Source organism: Varanus komodoensis, unplaced genomic scaffold, assembly GCF_004798865.1.
Source record: "Varanus komodoensis strain SLA01 unplaced genomic scaffold, ASM479886v1 scaffold11, whole genome shotgun sequence".
Taxonomy (NCBI): domain Eukaryota; kingdom Metazoa; phylum Chordata; class Lepidosauria; order Squamata; family Varanidae; genus Varanus; species Varanus komodoensis.
Genome location: NW_025335317.1, coordinates 30,889,535 through 30,912,420, shown reverse-complemented (window position 1 = coordinate 30,912,420; position 22,886 = coordinate 30,889,535). Strand labels below are relative to the sequence as shown.

The window sequence follows — 22,886 nt, the reverse complement described above, 5'->3', positions numbered from 1 at the left end:
AATAATAATAATAATAATAATAATAATAATAATAATAATAATAATAATCTGTTTCTATGTTTTTATGTTTCTACATCCTCACTAGACTGCTCATTCATTTTATTCAGTTTCAGTTTTGCATGTACTAACTCTAAAATCCATTCCATTCTTGTTGTTGTTTTGCATTTTTAAACAGTTTGTTAAAAAGGGAGAACAAACCTGGAAGAGTTTTGGTAAAGGTACAGAAAGAAACTAGTCTCAACATGTTTCTGTAAGGCAGCATTCTTAAATGGGGTACAGTGGGGTGCAGGGGGAGAGAAGAAAGGAAAAGCAAAATGACAGGGATGGAAGAACTGTGTAGCCTCAGATACTGGTTCAAAGAACACAGAGGTCCCAACACTACTAAGTCCCACTTTAACTTAGTGGGGAAATGACTGACATCCTTCTTCTATAATAAACTGATGTAATATATTGTTCCTGAAGCTTTATGAAGGCAACAGTAAAAAATATGCTAGTACTCAAATCATGTTCATGAAGGAAACTCCCTCCTTAGTGCAATGGTCTGGAGAGAAAAAGCCTAAAGCACCCTGGAGCAGAATGAATAAATTTATTTGTTTATTTCCTTACTATACTGTGCCTATAGCCCTGTTAGCTAGATGTATTTTGGTGATAGCTGATTTGTATTCATTCTGAATTGTTCGATGGGTAGCCATGACAGATTTAGTACCATTTCAAAATGCTTCTATTGCAAGGTTTTTTGTTTGTTTTCCACATGGCACAAAGCAAAGCAAAATCAATCTAGTTGAAAAGTACACAAATATGCAACATATGCTATATAAATATAATCAGTATGCTGAAGTGTAAATGCACCTGTTAATGTCTGATCCACCAAACTGGTTGCCATGAATGTCACAGCTGGTGAAGAGATAGCTGCTACCCTGGTGACTTGAGCTGGCATCAGAGAAGTCATGCAAGTCTCCATTTTAGAAGCAGCACCTGCATACAAACCATAATGAATACATGACTGTTTTCACTATGTGCAAGTACAAAGGTGTCAGAAGCAAACACATTTCAAAAACAGTTTGGTAGTATTGGATGCTATCACTCTATTCAATAGTACTTGGCAATTATTTTAGAATGCAATATCCAAACACTCCACCTAAATATTTGCATGAATTCATTTTGCTAAAGCCCTTTTGACTTTTACTCCCACCTTATTCTAGCAAGTGAATTCACTGGGTGGGGAACTAAAATGTGATAAACAGAAATAGATATTTAACAACATAAGTACATGAATAGGATTTGCCAAATTGTAGGCAAAGAGGTCAGTGGCAAGGTATTGATGGAGAACAGTTTCAGGAGTGCGCAGGTGAAGGAATAAGAAATTATCTTCTCTAGTTCAGAATTTCAACTCAGCTCATAAATTTTTAGCACCAACTCTTTCATATCACTTTTCCTTCTTGCTCAGTTATCAAAATTGTGAGGAAAAATGCAACCAAGGATGAGACTGTCATGTCATAATGTTATGTCTGAACTAAATGTAACATTAAGTCATGATTGTTTGATTTTGCCATTAGCAGCTTTCCTCCCAGGATTAAAAACAGCCATGAGGGAGGGCAGGACTAGGACTAAAATAGCAGGAAAGGATTAAGTTCTGGTCACTTCCCCAGAAAAAGATATTGTAGGAAAACTGCAGAAAAGAGCAACCCAAATGGTTTGGAACAATTCTCCTGTGAGGAAGGTTACAAGACAAAATATGGGAGAGTCAGATAAAATTACATGCGGTTGAAAGTGGATAGGGAGTAGCTTTTCTCCCCCCACCCCCATAATACTAGAACCCAGGGTCATCCCCTGAAGGATAAAAAGGAGTACTTTTTCATATAGCCCACAGCTGAACCAGGCAGGACCAGCCCTCACCCAAATTTTCCTATTGGCAATGCTGAAGTAAAATTCATCTGCCAGTATAATCCTCCCCTACTTGGCATGGAGGAGAAGTACCTTTCATTATTCTCTCCAAACTGACTCAGGCTGAGGTTGGTCAGGACCAGAGGTGAATATGGGGTGGGACAGTTGGCAATACTGTCCAGCATGCAGAAACACTGAATGCTTGCATGCTTTTTCTTTCTTTCTTTTGACTACATATGAGGTAAATGACATCTGAATAGAACAGAAATGAACTAAAATTAATAAAAATATAAATAAGAAAGGAGAGGGAGAGAATTGAATACACTCTCTATAAACCTTCTCAAACTGCTAGAAAATTGTTTTCTGCACTCAGTTCCTCTGCATGACTTGAGCACTGAGTGGTCAGGGTTCCTTTTTTTCTGTTTTTGTTTTTACACAGCTGGCACCAACCGCCCAGTATTTATTGCTGCTTCCATTTTGCAAGTTTTAAACCTGCCACTATAATGCATTGTCTCCTATATTATCAATTACTTTTTCACAGAACAACATTGGAATTCAAACTGTGAACCAGTACTGTATCTAGATGCCTATGAACTGAAAGAGGATTTTTTTAAAAGACAGCCATATATAATTTTAACATTAGTTTATTCCTTTTTACAACTTCATATTTTAAATCAGTAGAAGTGCAGTGGGGGGAGATATGTACAAAAGCAATAATATTCAAGGAGCTAAATTTGCTGATATAGAGAGAACTGTCGAATAACTTGAGTGAAACCTCTATGAACCAAAGAGTAAATTCTTAAGAGATGGTAGGTACATTATATGAAATTTTATTTATTTATTTATTCATTTATTTATTAAAACATTTCTATGCTGCCCCTTGCCGAAGCCTCGGGGCGCCTCACAACATCAAATAAAATACACAATACATTAAAACAATAACAATTAAAATATATACAGTAGAATAAAATAAGCCGCCCTGGCCAAATAAAATTCAATACTATTAACATTTAAAATGCTGCTGAAATAAAAAGGTCTTCGCCTGGCACCGAAAAACAAATAACGACGGCGCCAGGCGGATCTCTCTGGGGAGTGCATTCCATAACTTAGGCGCCACCACTGAGAAAACCCTCCTCCAAGTAACCACCCTCCTAATTTCCTTCACTGAGGGCTCCTGGAGAAGGGCCTCTCCCGCTGATCTCAGGGGGCGGCTGGGCATATATGGACGTAAGCGCTCCTTCAGGTAACCAGGACCCAAGCCGTTTAGGGCTTTATAGGTCATCACCAACACCTTGAATTGGGCCCGGACTTCAATGGGAAGCCAGTGAAGCTGCCGGAGAACTGGAGTCATGTGAACATAACGTCTAGTTCCCGTCAGCAGCCTGGCAGCTCTATTTTGAACCAATTGAAGTATCCGGACCGTCTTCAAGGGTAGCCCCACGTAGAGTGCGTTACAGAAGTCAAGTTTAACAAGTTGATCCCATGGTTCTTTGATGCCAGGACAAGATCTATGCTATACTGTGGAATCCTTTGTATATCATCCCAGTAGCAAAACAGAAGCAATAGTGTGCTAATACCAACAGCCTCTCCCAGAGTGATTGCAGCAAACTGTGCCACTATGGAACAATCATAGCCATGCACACCAATAATTTAGCCTGCAGAAATCTCCAGTCTTCTCAAGTGTATGGCTGATCTGCTCCATGCACAATCCACACACACACACAATGCATTATTACTCCATCAGCAAAAAGTTCTTCCCCACTACAAATTTCATTATATTTGAGTGGGAGCACAGTACATTAGTCTTCTCACAGACAGTTTATATATCCTGCCACTCCAAATACAAGCAGCAGCCACCTACGTGACACTATTTCAGCAGGAGAAGAACCAGAGCCATAGAGAAATAGTTAAGGATCACATACCAGTAGTGTGGATACGAGCGCAGGTAGCAGGTAGAAAGTACCCTCAATATGCTTGCCTGGCTTGGGATGAGAAAAGGAACTCACACTAGTTCTAAAGAATTTTTCCTTTGTCATTCGTTTGCTATATAATTTTGCATTTGAATAATTTATATACTCACATTCAATAAAATTTCCAGGAGGATTAATAAAATTAGGGGAGGTGGAAGATCCAACTTTAATATATCCAAAGTAAAAAATGCATGAAAAACAGTGAAATCCTAGGAGTAGCACAAAAACAGCCAAGACGCTTTTCTGAAAGGGGTGGGGTGGGGGCATGGTTTGCTGTCAAGGAATATGGCAGCATAAGAGATTTGCTCCTCTTTATCCCTTCTATTAATCAGCTATTTCAACGTGATTCTCAGTGAGCAGAAAAAGAATAATCATGAAAGAGTATTATTAATGGAAGACCAAAGAAGATGGTAAGGGAGAATAAGCTGGATCCTTCCTCCTCAGAAGAAGATCAAAATGATCCTGCGGATGCCTTGTATGAGTCAGACAGTGAGGCAATGTCCAGTAAGGCAAAAGGGAAAAAGCAAAAAAAAGTGCTAAATCAGCTAATGAACTTAATGATGAAGCAGCTCCTGAACCAATTAAGATCTACAAAGTGATATGAAAACTATATTAGAAACCATTAAAAAGCCTTTAATGGAACTCAGGGACTCTATCAAACACACAGAAAAAAAAGCAAACAAATCCTTTGAACTTGCCCAGCATCAACAGAAAAAACAAAACAAAACAAAACAAAAAACAAAAAACAAGCTATTGGAAAAGGAGTTACTATTGTTAAAAGAACGAGTGACAGACCAGAAGAACCAGAATCAATGCCAGAACCTTTGTCTAAAAAAATTCAAATAGGGATTAAGGAGGGAAGACCTAACGAGGTCTTAGGTCATTAAGGAGTTTCTGAAAATGGTTTCAGAACCTCTGTCCAGAATTGGAGACCTGGAGAGAAACATAGAAACAGAGTGAGTCAGAAGGGGTCTCCCGGGCCATCTAGTCTGACCTCTGGCACCAGCCGGCTCCGCTCACGACATGCCCACCATGTGCACATCCAGCCTATCCTTGAACACCCCTTGAGAGAGTCTATAGAGTTGGACCCAGACAAGAAACAAGACAGAGAGACACCGTGGTAAGGTTTTCCCTATATACAGTGAGAAAAACTATGTATCATGCATTGCATAGTAAGCAGGAGCTGGTTTATGAAAAAGAAAGGATTGAAATATACCATGGTGTGGCTGCTGAGATACTACAGAGATGCAGAAAATGAAAGGCCTTCACAGCAAAGCTTTGGAACACTGGTGGGGCTTACCCTTTAAATTAATAATACGACATGAGCAGAAGCCAAGGACAGTAACAATTTTCAAGCAGCTATAAGAACTGTTTAAAGAAATTAAAATACTGGTCCCTGATACTGAGAAAAAAGGAACATGGCGAGATCAGAATATGCAGGGAGAAGGAATTCAGTTGTACTGGAAGACATCGGGAAGGGGAACAAATGGTTAAAAGGTAATGACTGGTCTAAACCCACCTAGAAACATTCAAGGATTCATTGAGGTGATGGTGGGATGCAAGTAATTCCCATGCTTGCTATCATCAAAACATAAAATAGCCTTCTGCATAAAGCAACCTGGTCACTAAACCAAAGATATCAATCAATTAATTATAATAACAGTACTTGCAAGATCTGTGAAAATTGTGTTAATGTATACTCATTAAATATCAGGCTTAGTTATTAGTTTAGAATATTCAAGTTTGTAAAACTTCTGAGGTTCAAGTAATAATCTCACTTGCTGAAGTGATAAATCACCTATAGGGATAGAATCCTATACTTATTTAACTTGGAGTGTACCATTGAGCCCAAGCAGGCTTACTTCTGAGTAGAGAATTGTGGATTGTGCCATGGATGGCATAAAAAGAGCAAGCAACTGTAGTTCCATTGTTCACCATCTGGCCCCCAAATATGGGAAAATGCATAGGGAGCCTACTAATGCTTGATCAGACCAATGTTATACCTAGACCTGTATCATCTACTCTGAATATCAGTACTTCTCCAGGGCCTCATTTGGAATTCTTCACGTCACTTCCCACCTAATACATTTACCTGGTGGTGCCATGGGGTTGAACCTGGGCACCTCTAAATTCAAAGCATGTGCTACATGGCCAATCTAAATATAGCTCCTGATCCCAAGGACATTCTTCCTCCTCCTGGTATCATGCGGTTCCCCCACTGTTTCTCAGCACAAGTCACAGGACCAAAACAGAAGCTATTTAAATATGCATATAGTAGCCATGTCTTCAAAAAATACTCTAAAGGTCCAGTCCAGATATTAAAAACTCATAGTGCTCATGTTAGTATCCCAACCTGTATGAGTGGAAGTGGGACCTTCTTTTGAGTAACAATGAAGGGAAATGGCATAGCTATTGAATACATTAGGATCAGCTTGTCAGGAAATTCTGGATTAGCAGAATGGGAAAATGTATGCTTGAATCCACACAGAAGATGCCATGCTTGAACCTCAGCAGTTCATTGATAAGGTCACCAGGAAACCCCTCTGCAGAGGCAAAAAGTTCAACAGCAGTGCTGGGTAGTCAGTATGCCCCCTGACTACAAGTTCTCTGGGCATATACAGAATATTTTATAGGGTTTGGGTCACATACACAGTAGTGAGGGTGACAATGATGGAAGAATGGGTACATTGCAAGGAACAATACAGGCAACAATGTAACACTGTAAAGTTAACAGCAGAGAGGCTGTGATATGGGTGACTGGCAAGTAATGGAGAGGCAAACAGTAGAGCAATATGAATAATAACAGATCCCAGGTGTGGGTTTTGACATTCAGGGAGAGATGATTCCATCAAGGCAGGAGAATCTATTCAGCACTGTTCCCAGCAGATGCTGAGGTGGCTGAACACCTTATTCTGGAAGAAAATGCATGAATAATAAACCCCTTGGGGCTGCCTGCTTTTCCCATGTGTGTGGAGCTGGGCAAAAAGTTCTAGTCTCTTTGAATAGAGAGGAGCAAGGGCACTGCTGCCAGATTTTATATTAAAGGACATGCAAAAGCATATCTTTTTATTTGAGGATTTATTTGGATTCTCCCAACAGCTTCCGTGGACAAACAAGACAGGGGAAAATAGTACTGAGCAGTTTGGCAAACGTAAAGAGAATGAAGAGCCTTTCCCTGTATCATGACTCCTGTGGAGGGTTGAGCCAATTTGCAGAATCAACACTGATGACTGTTTCCAGATGATAATACAGCTGCTTTTAAACAGTTGTCAGTGAGGAACATTGGCCACATTTTTAGCATAGGAATAAAAAGCTGTAACAAAATACATCCTGCAAGATTGTCAAAGGAAATGGAGCTATTTCTTTAAAGGGCTATAGGTTAGGTGTTTAAAATTAAGCAATATGAAATGGCAAGACAGCAATCACCAAAAATTGACTAAAATTTATCATCATCATCTTCCTCATCTAAATGTACCCTGATTGTTTGGTTTATACTTAGGAATTTTATGGATTATGCTTAGATATAATTTCAGCCCTTTTGGCTATATTCACTTCATTCTGAATGCTTCTGTTACATTATGAAATTAAGGCAAATCCTTAGTGCTTTTTTAGCATTTGAATTCCAAGGCAATCTATGATAGAGATTGCTTTCTTTAATGTTTATGTAATACTTAAGTGGGCAAATATTTATTCTTGAAAAGTTACTATTGTTTTATTTCAAGCAATCAATTTGACTTAGTACAGACTATATTTGAATCAAGTAGTTGCTCTTCTTCTGAATTTAGAGATTTTGAAAATATATACTTAAGTGTAGGGAAAATGCAAACAGTGAGTTAATTTTCATGCACACACACTGAGAACTGTGGAGCTTGTGTCAATCTGATGACTGTGGAAAAGAAAATGTTTTAAAGAAATGCAGTATGATGTGCAGAACCATGTGAAACCATTTTGATATGGTTTTGTAAGACTTTATAGTACTTTAAACATAAAGAAGCTCTAACAACATATAGTACATATCTGTTCATAGCATTAGTACAGTGCATCAATAGAATGAACAGGTCCACTTTCCACCTATGCACTAAATGGAGGCCCTTGAGTCTCCCCTCCAGTGAGGAGTTGCAGAGCTGGCTGTAACACTAAGTAGAAGAGCTGGCTGCCTTGTGTACCATAAAAGATAATCAAATTGTTAATATGCTCTCGTTCTATTTTAGATGGAATGCTTGGGTAATTTTCTGCATGAGAACACAACATTGACATGTGATGTCAATGTGATGTTCTCCCCTGCTGAGGAGGGCAGGACGCGCTCTAATGGAGTCAGGCTCGAGGAACCAAGGTTCAGCCAGGAAGCACTTCCTAACAGTTAGAACCCTGAGGGAATGGAATGAGTTTCCATGGGAGGTGGTTGAGGCCCCATCGCTGAGGGTGTTCAAGGATAGGCTAGACATGCACATGGTAGGCATGTCATGAGCGGAGCTGGCTGGAGAAGGGGGTCAGATTAGATGGCCCAGGAGACCCCTTGTGTCTCACTCTGTTTCTTCTTTATTCTCTGCTGGACACAGCATCTGACCAAAACTGTGTGACCTCCTCACGACCCTCCTCCCTGCTTCACCCTAGATTGCTAGACTGAAATGGAAACCATTGGACATTTTTCCCAGCATGAACCTCATGCATGGGCAAAGCCATGTTGGGTGTGAGACAAGTTGGTATGCATCACTTTTTCGATCTAGGATGGTGCAGGCCTATTCAGCCATGCTTTCCCCAGCTCTGCCTGTTTGTCAGTACAATTGTGAGTTTAATATAAAGTGCTGATAGCTATTTGGAAAGTTTTTCAGAGAGTGTTCGTGCCAGCTTTCCACATTGTAAACTGATACAGGGAGGAGTTGGGCCTTTATATCAATTGACTCAAGGCTGTAGAATGAATTCCACCTACCTCCAACCCCAAGAGCCACAATTTCTCTTCTGTATTGACCTTTAGGGATAGAATAAAAAAAATGCATATCTTGTATTTGGGTTTTAGTGTTCCCAAATAGATTTGTTTGTTCTTAGGGCTCAGCAAGACATGAGGTAAATTGCATGAATATAATTAATGTGCAGTTGACAAAAATAAACAAACCATGGCTGCACTGTGTATGCGTGTGCGCACATAAAGAAGGAGGGAGAGAGGAAGGGAGGGAGAAGTAGCAATATAACATGGCAAGAATGGAGTTTAATTCTCCTGTACAGTTATCCAAATTAATATTTCTCCAAGAAGCTTATATTGTTAATGGGAGTTTCTTCTTGATAGTACTTTTGTGGGCTGGGAGGGATTGTTCAAACTGCAGTTGAAGAAAAATGTTACATTGTTGTCCCAAATCCCCATCTGTCCTTCCTGTCTGCTAATTACATTTTTATAATGCTCATGAATCACTTTCATGCAATTAAATTCACATTGTATATGGTCATTGCTGTTGGTTGCCAAGTTTATTTTCTTTGTTACTGTACATGGTCCTGATGTTACTAGATGGTACTAGATAAGACTGTGTTGCTCCTGCTTTTATCAACTTTGTCCAACCATTTGTTTTTCTGCTGGTTGCTTTTGGGCTGTGGGAACATTTGGAGAAACTCCTGAGCACCATCACAAAATGAATACTATAGAGTCTTGATAAAAGACAAGTACCTTGCCTTAAAGACAAATGTACAAAGCTGAGTTGAGCCCTCAGCCCTGACATAATAACAAATACAGTAATATCATTTGAACCCACAATTTTTGCCTCAAACAGAAACCTAATTTACAACCTAATTTTTAATTTTATGAATTAAACCTATTATTTACAATAGTAAATAATAATTTACTATCATTTAACACTGAAGCTTCAACAGGACAAACTGCCTTCCTCCCTGTGTATGCGATACATCCATTTATCCAGAAGTAGGGATTTGATCTGTTGAATAGAAGGCATGGACTGAAGCCTTTAAATGGTGGCTAGATTTACATTTTCTAGCAGCTTCTGGAAATTATCTGTCTCTACTACTTTCAGATGTATATGTTAACTGATGGATAAGCAAAATGAACACAAAGCTACATAGACTAAGTCTCGCTGCAAAAGTCATGGGCTATTATGGGCTGGGGAAGTCCCACTTTATTGTTGTTATTTATTAATAGACCTGGATCTTCAATATTTGAGAACTGCTAGTAAAATTTCTTCATCACTATTTCATCTTAACCGCAATACTATAATTATTACTACTATAATAATGATTTTACTTCAGCACCATATCTGCATACTCTAACTATCCTAGAGTACAGAAGAGCATTTCCTCTTGTCTCTTTTAATGTGCTTCCATCAGCACTATTAAAGGGGCAATATAATAAAACCCCTGTCAATGAATGGATATGCTCCTGTGGTGTTGGAGCAGTAGAAACAGTGGAGCATGTTCTTCTATATTGCAGCTTCTATAGGGAATGCAGATAGAAATTGATTAATCCTTTATGAGATCTTTATGGGAATGATTCTTCCACTCTGGTATCTATTTGTATAAAGGATGTACCCACTTATGTTACTATAAATGCTACCAAAATGCAGGTTAGGAAAAACGTGATAATTCATTTAAGTGGAAAAAAATGGCATAAAATGCATTTGTTTTAACTGCTTTATTTTTTCTACATCTATTGTATCTGTTTTTTATCTTCCTGGTCTCTGACCATAAAAAACTCCCCTAGAACCATTTCATAACAATTCTAGCTGCCATTTAAAAATATTTTTTAAATAGGAGAGAGAAAGCATTATACTGTGTACCAAGAAAAGTTTGGATGTATATTAGTGCCCATGGCTCCATGTTGCCTAACTCTGCTGTGGTTTGACACTCACATGTTTCCACCTTTTCATGTGAGCTTGCTCCATGTGGCCTCCCTGCATATACCCACACACTTATTTCTGAGTTTTTCCAGAGATCAGCAGCAACTTACGGCATCAAGAAAAGGCCACTTGATGCACACAACTATTCTGGGCTACATCTCTCAGATTCACCAGCCAGCATAACAATGGCCATGGATTATGGAAGTTGTCATCTAAAATTTCTGGAGGGTCCCAGTTTACATATTCAACAAAAACATAGTTTGACTCATTTTCTGTATCTACCTGATTCTTGCATGTTATTAGCTTATTTCTGAAGAAGCAAAGTGGAAACAGCTTCCACATTATCATGGGTAAAATATAAATCTAAAATCTGTTCTGGCCTGGGAACAAACATTACTCTACCAGGTTTGTCTTTAATGTTCATTGCAACCTAGTGTTCTACTAGATTTGATGAGCAGCAAAGCAAATATGGACTCCACACATTTCTCATCTATCCTAGACACTGTGGTGGGCAGCCCTATCACCGTATTGCTGAGATTGCTAGCATAAAGTTTTATATTTCTGGCAGGTAGCCTTCGTTGCCTTAGATCTGTACCCTGAGACTTTTAATCCATGATGCAGGATTATGTAGCCCTATTTCCTGTTTTCCATCAAAATACTTGTCCAGTACATTAGAAAAAGTACATTTTCAGAACCATTGACTGATCATCTGCAGGTAATAACTTAAATCTGGGAAAAGAGAGATAAGGAGGAAGTGAGTATGACATTGCCATTTAGATGTTTCTGCATTATTTTGGCAGTTCTTATGTAATGTTCATATTGCCACTTTCTGTAGCGTAATTGTAAGTATTAATAATGAAACAGTTTCCTGTTAGCAAATAGCAAAGCTGTGAAATTAAGAGTCTTAGCCGTGGCTCTAGAAGAACTAAAACCTCCTGGTAAAATCAGCAATGACTTATTTGGTGTATGTATTGTTTGTACAGTTGTGTGATTTGAGACAGCAATTACTGAAACTGTTTCAAACACAAGCAAGAGCAGCTGCCTGACAAACTTTGATTGGCCTGAGAGACTTGGTGATGATAATGTTTACTCATTACAAAGGACATTGGGAGACACACAACCTCTTTTTGTTTGGAGTTATTTTTTAGCCCATTGAACTGTAGCAACTAATATGGAAAATAATGCCAAGAAATACTTGCTTAGAGATATTTTTAAGAATTATTTGTAGTTGGTTGTTAAATTTTAAAATCCCTATTAGCATGAAGAAAAGAGCAGTACACAACAGTATCCTACTTTATTTTATTTTATTTTTATTGTTATTGTATACTGCACTTCGTATTTATCAGTCACAGTTGCCTTAAGCACCATTTGATAGAAAGGCAAATTACTTTTCAGAAATAAATACTGTACATAGAATCAATGACACAAGATCAGCTAAAAGCTAGATAATCTATATTTAAAATATTTCAAAGCCACCTTTCAGGACAGGAACTTTCCAAAGGCATTTTGCAACAATAAAATACTTGTTTTATTAATTGTTATAATTGTCTGTTTTGTGTATTGTTGTGAAGTGACTAGAAAGTTTTGGCTATTGGGTAGCATTGAAATGAAATTAATCATCCTTACCATCACCGCCATCTAATAAATTACCATCTAATAAAAAATAGTAAATATTCCAAAAGGACAACTGAACAACCAAAATCAGCTTTAGACCAAATCTTACACTGCAGCTGCAGTTATAACTAATCTGATAAACTATAACAGGAAAAGACCACAGTATCAGCTACATGTCCAGGATCTTCTTTAAGGCCTGCAATGTTGGGGCCTGAACCACTAATGGCAATTTATTCCAGAGATGTGAGGCCAATTTAACATTTACTAGTGCTCTGCCACTAAGCTGTAGTCCCCGATCCTACCAACATCTATTCAGTCAAGTAATGTTGTCTTTACTGTGAAGAATTTTAATTCTGTTTAGAAAATGGTAGAAGTGTATTTTATTCCATGTGATAATGCATTAAAAGTAAAAGTACTCCAGCACAATTTGAGGAATGAAGAAATAAGGTCTTTTCAGTGCCAGGCTTTTTCTGAGACTTTCTGAGGCTTTTTAATTCAGTGTGAATTAAACACTAGTCCCTTACTTTGAGCAGCAAAGAGGATTGTGGCACCCTAAAGACCTGCAAATGTATTTTGTTCCTCTCTCTCTCTCTTTCAGAATATATATAATACATACATTGTGGGTGGAGGGTCTATGTACAAGGAGTAGAATTGTAAAGAGAAAAGAAATTGACTTCAGAAAAGTATCCATATCTGTATCTGTCTATTTTTCCTTATAGACATTCCTAAAAAATACAAAGTTAAACTGTTTACATTATACTACAATCCAATATTTATCTTATTGTACACACAATGGCTTCCAAAGCATAAGCTGACCAGCATACCAGCCAATTTCCCACTTGGTCTTCTGTACTGTTTAAGTCCGTATAACAGATAAATAGTGGATGCCATATTTTCATAAAATTATCTTGTTTTATTTCTCCTCTATATAGTCTAATAGGATTAGTCAATTTTTCCATAAATGTAACCATCCATATTCTGTTCAGAAACCTTTGCAAGGAGAGGTATTCAGCATATTTCCAGCATATTTCCAGCAATTTCATTTCAGGTTACTCCTATGAGTATCACCATCAGTGCTTTATTAAATAAATTTCCATTTCCATCCATAAATAATAAAAAAAGTAATATAGCTTCATTTAAACTATTTTTTCATTTGTTATATTTTCCAACCAATTAATTACTTTGGACAAGTTATCCACATATGCTCTAATGATTCTTTATACCCACAATTTCCCCAACACATTTCTGATATCACTCTTAATTCTATGCTATTTCACAGGGCGTGCCATCTGTGTACTGCTTTGAATACTAGTCCCTTAGATTTGGATGATACCAATTTGTATGGTTGACTAGTCAATTTCCCCCCAATTATTTTCTGATATACTAATGTTTAAATTAGTCTCCCAAACTGTCTTAATTCCCATATTACTATTCTTTATCAATAATGCTTTTTAAAGAGATGAAATTAATCCCTTTTTTCTTTTAATTATCCCTTTCTGTGCAGTTTTCTAACTCTGTTAAACATCTATTTGGGCCTGATCCCTTATATAACTGGTTCCTGATTCTTCAGAACAAATTGCCCCAGCTGGTCTAGGGTCTCTGGGATATAAGCAGCCAAGCTCCCAGAGAGCAAGCAACCAGGAGATTAGAGGAAGAGGCAGAGGTAGGCCTGCAGTAGCCTAGCTGTAAGTCTATTGTTTTCTAAGAGACAGTTGAAGGGAAGTTCGGGATCAGCTGATTGCTGAGTAACTGAAAGGGAGTGGCCTGAACAGCAAGCAGCAGATGTGTGGTCAGAGTTATTCACTCTGGTTCCTGACTCCATGCAGAGCAGAGCACATCAGAGGAAGCTGCCGCAGCTGGTCTAGGGCCTCTGCCAAGCTCCCAGGGATGAACAGGAGCTCGGTAGGGGAGGTCCAGGGAAAGGTCCCTAACATTTTCCCCCACCGTTTTTTCACCTCAATTCCCCCGCTGCACGTGGTAGCACAAGCAATGCACCGAGAAGACTCCACAGTGGTGCCCTGCAACAACTGCAACTGTTGCACACTAGTACCCCTATTACAGGAAAAAGTGAGGGCACTGGAGCGGTGAGTGTCCACCTTCCGGACAATAAAAGAAAATGAAGAGTTTCTAGACAGAGCAGAGGACTGTAAGTGCAGTCCAGAAGGAAGAAAAGCCAACAGCAAGCCAAGGCAGCAGAAGAGGACCCTGGGGGAAGAGAAAACGAGGAAAATCACTGGAACAGGGTGACAGTTAGATGCAGAAGACCTCCAAAACACTCTGTACCTGTGGAAGCAGTGGGACTCTCGAACTGCTTCGAGTTACTTGAGGAAGAGATGTGCAAAAAACCCACTGTGAAAGAACTACACAACACACTGGGTAACTATTTTTCAGAGACAAAAAGCCAATCAAACAAGGAAAGCGATAGCAAAATTTGCAACAAAAGGAGTGCTAGTTGTGGGAGATTCCTTCTTGCATGGGGTGATAAAATATGTATGTTACATATACTGTATTCTCTCTGTATACAGTCTCCCTGGGGCCAAGGTTGAAGATATAACCCGCAAGTTCACACAACTTGTACGACCCACTGACAAATACCTCTTCCTTCTCTTCTATGTGGTAACTAATGACACTGCCATGAGAAGTTTTGCTGAAATAAGATCAGATTTCAACACTCTAGGGAGCAAATCACAGGGGCCCAGATAGTCTTCTTCTCAATCCTACAAGTACATGGAAGAGGAACTGTTAGGGGATGAAAAATCCTTCAGGTGAATGACTGGCTACGATGGTGGTGCCATAAATAGAGATTTGAATTCTAGGACTACAAGCTAAGCTTCCTGGAAGATGGACTACTGGCAAATGACGGGCTGCACCTCACAAAGAATGGGCAGCAGAAGTTTGGCCACTACGTGAAAAACTTCATCAGGAGAGCTTTAAACTAAACCCTTCAGGGGAGGGAGAAGTACAACATGCCATACCATGGCATGATAACACTGGTCTACAAGGAGAAAGCCTTGGAAATGGAAGTAGATAAATTTTACCAGAATTGGGTCACTAATAAAGGAAAATCAAATCCTGAGTATTAACTGGCTCCAGTTTCCAAGTAACAGCTTCAGGTCAAAATTGCATCAAAATAATACAAAATTACAAGGGGGTGTGCAATTATAGTCCATAACTTTTCTGCAAAATGTGATATAGCAATGAGAATGGTGCCACACCTATCATTATAAATTTATCTTTTTATTGATACCAATAACATAACTTTCCATTCATTTATTGATTTTTTCATGAATTTTGTATGAATTAGACTAAATTAGACAAGGTCTAACATCAGATCAAACGATTATTTGGTATCGAAATGTGCTTTTTGACTTTTCTATTGTGAACTGTAGTAGGATCATCCCTGGAGAGATCCATGGTCCACGTCTTCTTTCTTGAGATCCCTTTTGCAATTGGGGGAATCATGCATAAATAGCAGTTGCTCGTACTATGCTTGGTGGGTTCCCTCCACACCATTGGGACTGAGAAAGACATGGACTTTTTCTTCTTGTTTAGCCAATGACGCAGATATAAGTTGTACATGTAATGCAACAATAATGAGGGGCCCAACTCTTGTCCTGATCCCATATTTTGCATCCAAAATATAGGTGGTATGCCTTTTTTTTTTTACTACTGCTGTCATACTGCATATTTGAGATGCAAATGTAACCTTGCCACAAATGTAGCAGAAGTTATCTGCATTGTTTACACAGGTTCAAGGCATCTTGGCTTCTGGGGGAAAATATCACGCAACTGTTCCTTGGAAATGTTAGGCAATGACACTTTCACAAGCCACCAGATGTAACTGTATGATGCGTAGATCTGACCAAGACAAATGTACCTTGCAATAAAGGAACAATATATTACAGTTCGGTAATAATCTTTAGTCTCAAAGTGAAGATAACTTTGTACACTTCCATGTGGTACCATTTTCATTGTTCTACCGTACTTTGTCGAGAAGCTATGAGGCATCATGATCATCAGACGCCTCCCTCCTTTGTAGGCCAATATACTCGCCTGTGTATAAATCTTTATTGTGGAATATCTTGAAAACTAGCCAACCAGCACCTTTATCACCTGTTTTCTAAGTCATCTAATCAAAATATGTAAGAATTAACACATTTTATCTTAGAGGTCGATAATTTCCCAAAATTTGTAGACCAGTGTAATATCTTGTCCTTTTTTTAAAAAAAGGAACTTCCTGTAGTAAAATTACATCAGCTTCCAACTTTTGGATTGTCTATCTAATCCTGTAATGTTTGATTGGTGAGCCTAGGCCATTTGTATTATAAGAAATTATATTATCTAACATTACAAAAAGTATCCTTTTTAGCTATGAAACCTATCTTCTTATTCACGTAATACATATATAAGAGTATTATATATTTGTTATTGAACTTCATAAAATAGGATTGTCTGTATAAATTCTCCTGCCCTCCTCCTTCCCCCCTTTCCTCTTCCCTTCTTCTTCCTCTTTCTTCCCTTTCCCTTGTTGTTCCCAAACCAAACAGTTGACAATGAAGCAGTCTAGTTTCCAGCACTGAAGGCTGAGCTGTTCCATATGGGTTCTTTGTGGAGCCAAGAGACAAACTCTTGAGTTCAGATTTGCCCATCCTCATATTGCGTTCAGAACATACTATTTGGCTGAGTATCTGGAGCCATGGCTTTTCCCCATTGTTCTGGTAGTGCTTGTCCTTGCTAACTGAAGGGACAGAATAAACCATACGAAGGCTTCACACTCAAACATTAGCTTCCTAGCCTGCTTAAGTTAGCTTACACATAAATAGTACTAAGAAAGAATATACTAACTTCTAGGCCACCATCATGATGGACAAAATAAAATGTTTGTCAGGAGCTTCAGCTATTGCCTTATTTATTTTCTAGAAAGTGTGTGATGTACACACAAGAGTAACATTATTTTTACCATACTTCTATTGCAATTTGAGATGCTTTTTATACTGTGTGTGTCAAGAAGATATAGAATGTTTTATAGCAGTAATGGCTAATTGGTACTTTTATTTATGTATCTGTGAAGGTTTGGTGACATGCAGTTTGATGCAATTAGCTTAACTGATGCTCAGTTTTATGTGCGAAGATCATGGAGAATTGAAGTGCTGCCCAAACAATAACTATTTATATGAGGACCCTGTTTGCCAAACATATTGTGAGCAACCAAAGTTTCAGAAGTGGATAAAAGGCAGAACTTCCTTTCAACTAACTCTCTTCTATTTTGTTACTTTGTACCCAGGAATGAGTCATAGTCCTATATTTCCGATTATTCTGTCAAAAGTGGAGCAACTGGTTTTCAAACCAGACAATTTAAAAGATGAGATAGTGTTCTAGCCACCTCAGTCATTTACATGAAATCAATGGTTGGCGCAAGGACAAAAATTGGCTCAGATACTAGTGCCCAAGTTCCCTCACTACTGTAAAGTGCAAGGAAATCTGAGACATCCATTAGTTTTCCCATTTTTTAACACTTGTCCAGCATTCTCATAATTGGCTTTCACAGTGTGTTTCAACCTGTGTTCTTTCTCTGTCCTTCCAAATCCAGCATCAATCTGTCACTTACCAAATTCAGAAAAAAGACAAAGCTGAAACTAAACAACATTTCAAGAGTTCCGGGAGTGAGTGCCACCAATATCTGAGCTTTTCTACTAAGGTGACAGAAACCACAAGCTTGCTATAAATACCCTGAGAACTGGGTGGATGTTTCATAATGTGTACTTAGAGCCATGGAGAAATAGTGGTACTTAAATGTGCTCTAAGCATTGATTTATTTACCCATTAATGAATATTTTTTCTACTATATGCATGTAGACTGATTTGAATGGGAAATGTGATAATCAGTTAAGGCTCAGATAGGTGAAACCAGCTCTTTTATTGGTACAGTCTTTTCCTTATTTCCATCCTAGTTACTTGTATTTATGGAAACCCACAAAATCACTTGTATATTTTTGCTATTCAAATTTACTTTTATGCATGATTTTTTATTTCCCAATTGCTATGTGAATGTATAGGTGTGCATTATAGGGGAAACTGGTTGAATGCATGTTCATATTTTACCTCTGCAACTAATACAAAGCAGTGCTTAGACTATGTGAAGAAACCAGTATGGAAAGTGTGACAAACACATGTTTATTTTGATCTACAGTACAAATACAACTGTTAAGCTTTGTGGCTGGTTGCAGGTTTTGTACAGCAGTTAAATACCTCTTCTTGAAATGAAACACAACGTAAAAGTTTATTTTATCAGGATGTAAACCTCTGGGAAGTTTGCAACATATGGATAGGGGGTTGACAGCAAACAAAGGGCCAGCTGATTGGTTACAGTTGCTAAGGGGGGAGCAGCTTTGACACTACTGAAAGTGAATGTCTCTGACAGTTAGAGACATATCAGAGGCTGCTTTTACTTATTTATATAATTATTTCTGAGCCATCTTTAGTCACAAAATGGTCCCTCTAAGATAACTTCCAATTTAAAATTTAAAAACAAATGAGTAACTTAAAAATACCACACACAGTAGATAAATACAGTCTTTTAAAGCACAGCAAAAGCATTTAAAATTATTAAAAAGGCTTGCATTGGGAGCTTATATGCCTCTGAGCCCAATTCAAGATGTTGGTTCTTACCTATAAAGCCCTGCACAGCTTGCAACCACTATACTTGATGGAATGACTCTTCCATCTGCAAACTATCCATGTACTAGGATCAACATTAGAGACCACCCTACTGCTGATTCTAATATCTTTCTGGTGCCAGTTTAGGATATGAGATGGCAATTAAATAGTTTTAATGTTATATTGCAGCTGCCAAACAAGTGTTATAGTTTAATTTGTGTAAACTATTGTAGGCTTTAAATTTGGTTCTAAATTTATTTTTTGTTTTTTAATTTGTTGTGGTATTTATATGATTTTTTTCCTGCTATCTGTATTTTTATATTGTATTTGTATTGCATTTTATGTGCTGCTGTAAGCTGCCCAGAGAGTTTGAGCTATAGTATAATATAGACATACTTTTATCATCATCATCATCGCATAAAACCATTTTAACAGCCTACTTAAAGGCCAAAACAGACATTGGTTTAAATCTGTATGTAGCAGCTATGTTTCTCTCTCTCTCTCAATGTTCAGAGTAAGTGCCTCTCACACAGATCTTAAAAACCCTTTATTCTCCATACTAAGGTAATACACTAGATCAGTCCTGCTTTTTCCTTACCCTAGAGTAGAAATGGGGAGAATGAGACATAGCTGAAAGATTCATATTTAAAATAATGTCTGTTTGACTCTAAAACTGAATAAAGAAGAGTGCAATCTAACCTTCTTAAAGAAATTAAGAAGTAGGTTCCATGGTTGGGGCAGTGCCAGAGAAAAAACGACTAAGTTCTCTTTGCAAACCTATATTCTCCTGGTGGTAGAATATAGAGAAATGCATTTGAAGCAGATCTTAAACTCTGGGTAGGCTTCTACAGGATGAGGCAATCCTTCAAATATCCTTCCTCAAACTGTTTAGGGCCTATAAACAAAGGACCCAACACAACTTGACAGTGCAGATTGGAAAAAACAAAGATGATTGTTGTTCTGGGGATAACTGTAAAAAATGTTTGTAGGTCATTGGGTAAAATCCAATAGGGAGGAGAGTTGTGAGGAGGTCACACAGTTTTGGTCAGAGGCTGTGTCCAGCAGAGAATAAATAAGAAACACAGAGAGTAAGTCACAAGGGGCCTCCTGGGCCATCTATCTGACCCCTGGCCCAAGTTGGCTCCACTCATCACATGCCTACCATGTGCATGTCCAGCCTATCCTTGAACACCTTCACTGATGGGGATTCAACCACTTCCTCTGGAAGTCCATTCAATACCCTCAGGGTCCTAACTGTCAGGAAGGACTTCCTGGCATCCAAATTGAACCTTGGTTCCCTGAGTTTTGCTACATTGGAACATGTCCTGCCTTCCTCTGCAGGGAAAAACAGGCCTTGACCCACCTCTGCATTACACATACTTATATGTCACAAACAGATCCCCTCAGCATCTCCTCTTCTCCAGGCTGAAAAGACCCAGTTCGCTCAGTCTCACCTAACACAGCTTTCCCTGCAAACTAGCCACTATCCTTGCAACTCTGCGCTGCACCAGACCACCATCCTGAAGTTTCCCCAGTAATAGTTACCCTCTGCTTTCAGTCAGTCAACCATGCCCTAATTCATCGGACGGTGCATCAGTCTATCCCAAAGCAACTCAATTTCTCAACCAGGATATCATGGGGCACTTTGTCAAAGGCCTTGCTGAAATCCAGGTATGCCACCTCCACTGTGTCCCCTCTGTCTAGCCACCTTGAAATCTTGTCATAGAACTCCACAAGGTTTGTCTGGCAGAACCTGGCCCTACATTCCCTGGCCCTGCAAAATAATATTCAGGAAATTAACAGCTACCTTTAAAAAATCTATAGATGTCCCAACTCCCCCAATAAAGTATGACACTTTTCTATCACGTTTGCATACACCAGTATGAGCTGTCATTCTGGCTACTGAAGTATCATATTCATAAACACTCATTAAGGCTGACTGTGGTTTAACTGCACAGGAAATGAATAAGCCCTATCACAAATCCTTTAAATTAGTTAATTAAAAAGAGGAAAAAGGCATATTACCATCTTGCTTTGAAGCACTTTACTTTGTAGTAGTGAGTTCTCCTTCCATTAATCTCCTTCCATTAGTTTTGATATATCACTGATGCCTTTCATTTGGGGTTCTGATAACCCAGGATGCAGCCATTTCCACATACCATTTGTATGGCACATGAAATGTATTATAAGTTTGATATACAGCCAACACAGTAAAGGAGTATTTAACTTCTTTTAACCAGGACTTGTAAACTACAGTTCTCAAGCTTAAATAATCCAACTGACTTCAGTGCCTGCTATTTAGCCAAGCGTACCAGTGTCCCCTATTGTCAGTTGTACTTGACAATTTCATTCTCTATTTTGGTTCTTCTTTTGTTAGAAAATAATTTTTAAATAAGTCTGCTTCTTGCACCCTAAACCTCTTTTTCTCCTATAGCTCCATACACTTTTGATTATTTCCCCCACACACACTTCATACATGTCCCATTCCTCCATTGGTCTCCTTTGCTGGTTATCAGATGTACGTTTATTTAAAATTTTAAAATGTTACATGTGGATTTCACAGCAGTGAGCAGGACATATACAAATTTTCAAGGGAGAGTGGGTAAAGAAATGTAAATTTCAAGACAGACAAGTGAGATGGATCTGCGGATACAGATAAATTTAAAGACTGCACAGTAACATAGAAACATAGAAACAGAGTGAGTCAGAAGGGGTCTCCCTGGCCATCTAGTCTGACCCCCAGCTCCAGCCAGCTCCACTCACAACATGCCTCCCATGTGCATGTGTAGCCTATCCTTGAACACCATCACCGATGGGGTCTTTACCAATGTATAATAATGTATACATTAATGGCCTCAACCAATAATGTATACATTTGTTCATTTCAAGGAAGGGCAATAAAACTGGAGGGAAATTATACAAAATTCCTAGCAGCTGATATTCACTCCTGTGCACTTGTGCAGGTTAGGAAAAAATGCAAATATGTTTGGGACTCTGTCTGCTATTCTTTCTTCAAGGTTTCAAGTGGAGGGAAACAACTGGGGTGAAGAGCATTTAAAAGAGAAGGAGAATGATGGTGGCACTAATGAGATCAATTGATAGGATCTGGGTGACTGCCTAGTGATTTCCAACAACCCACAATAAAATTGTCCTGCCAAACTCAGACACCACACAAGAAGTCACCCTCAGCAGGCCCACTACAAGCTATGGTTTCTCAGGATGGCTTGTTTTCACAAATGAAACAAAATGAAACAAAACAACCCATGATGGGGAAACCACTCCAGGTTTGGATGTCATTCAAAACCATCCTGCAACCAGCCACAATAGCAACTCACTGTGGCTTGATATGACTTGTGAAGCAGGTCATTATGGAAAACATTCCCCCAAAAGTAGAAAGCTTGAAAGCATTGCTCAAGGATCTGGCAGGGAAAGAGTGCCTTAGTAAAATATTAATCATGTGTTCATGTTTTATGGGGGATCAGACACACCCATAATGTTGCATTGGTAGAAGTAGCTTGTTGCCTGCAAATGCTCATGCTGCAGTAAATGTGGCATTATTAAAAGTATATCTGCCCTTTAGGAGTTTGTACTTTTCCAGAGGGTGCTTTGTATTTCTTTCAAGAGTAACATAAACACTATTTATTATATTCAGGTAATCCAACTTCCACCAGCAATATGTCCTGCTCTGTGGAGAAAATCTGAAACCATGATGCCTCTTCAAGCAGATGTCAATTGGATGGGAATTGCATATGCTGTATAGATGCCAGGTGTTTGGCTGATGAAACAGCTTGAATTTGAAAACAATAACTGCAAATGCTGCATGTGTGTGTTCCAAAGCATGAAGTCACCGAGTCTGAAGATACTTGAGGAAAATCATAGCTCCTAGGAATTGTTATTTTTGAATGCCCACAGGCAACCCTGCATT

The 22,886-nt window shown here is 38.6% G+C and overlaps 1 protein-coding gene across 1 annotated transcript in view; it reads right to left on the bottom strand.

Moving 5' to 3' along the window:
- TCERG1L (transcription elongation regulator 1 like) overlaps positions 1-22,886 on the bottom strand; it is a 200,112-nt gene that overhangs the window by 79,515 nt on the left and 97,711 nt on the right. Inside the window, exon 5 of the mRNA XM_044420743.1 lies at positions 850-975. Coding sequence (XP_044276678.1) covers positions 850-975 — 126 coding nt within the window. The remainder of the gene's footprint in view (positions 1-849; positions 976-22,886) is intronic.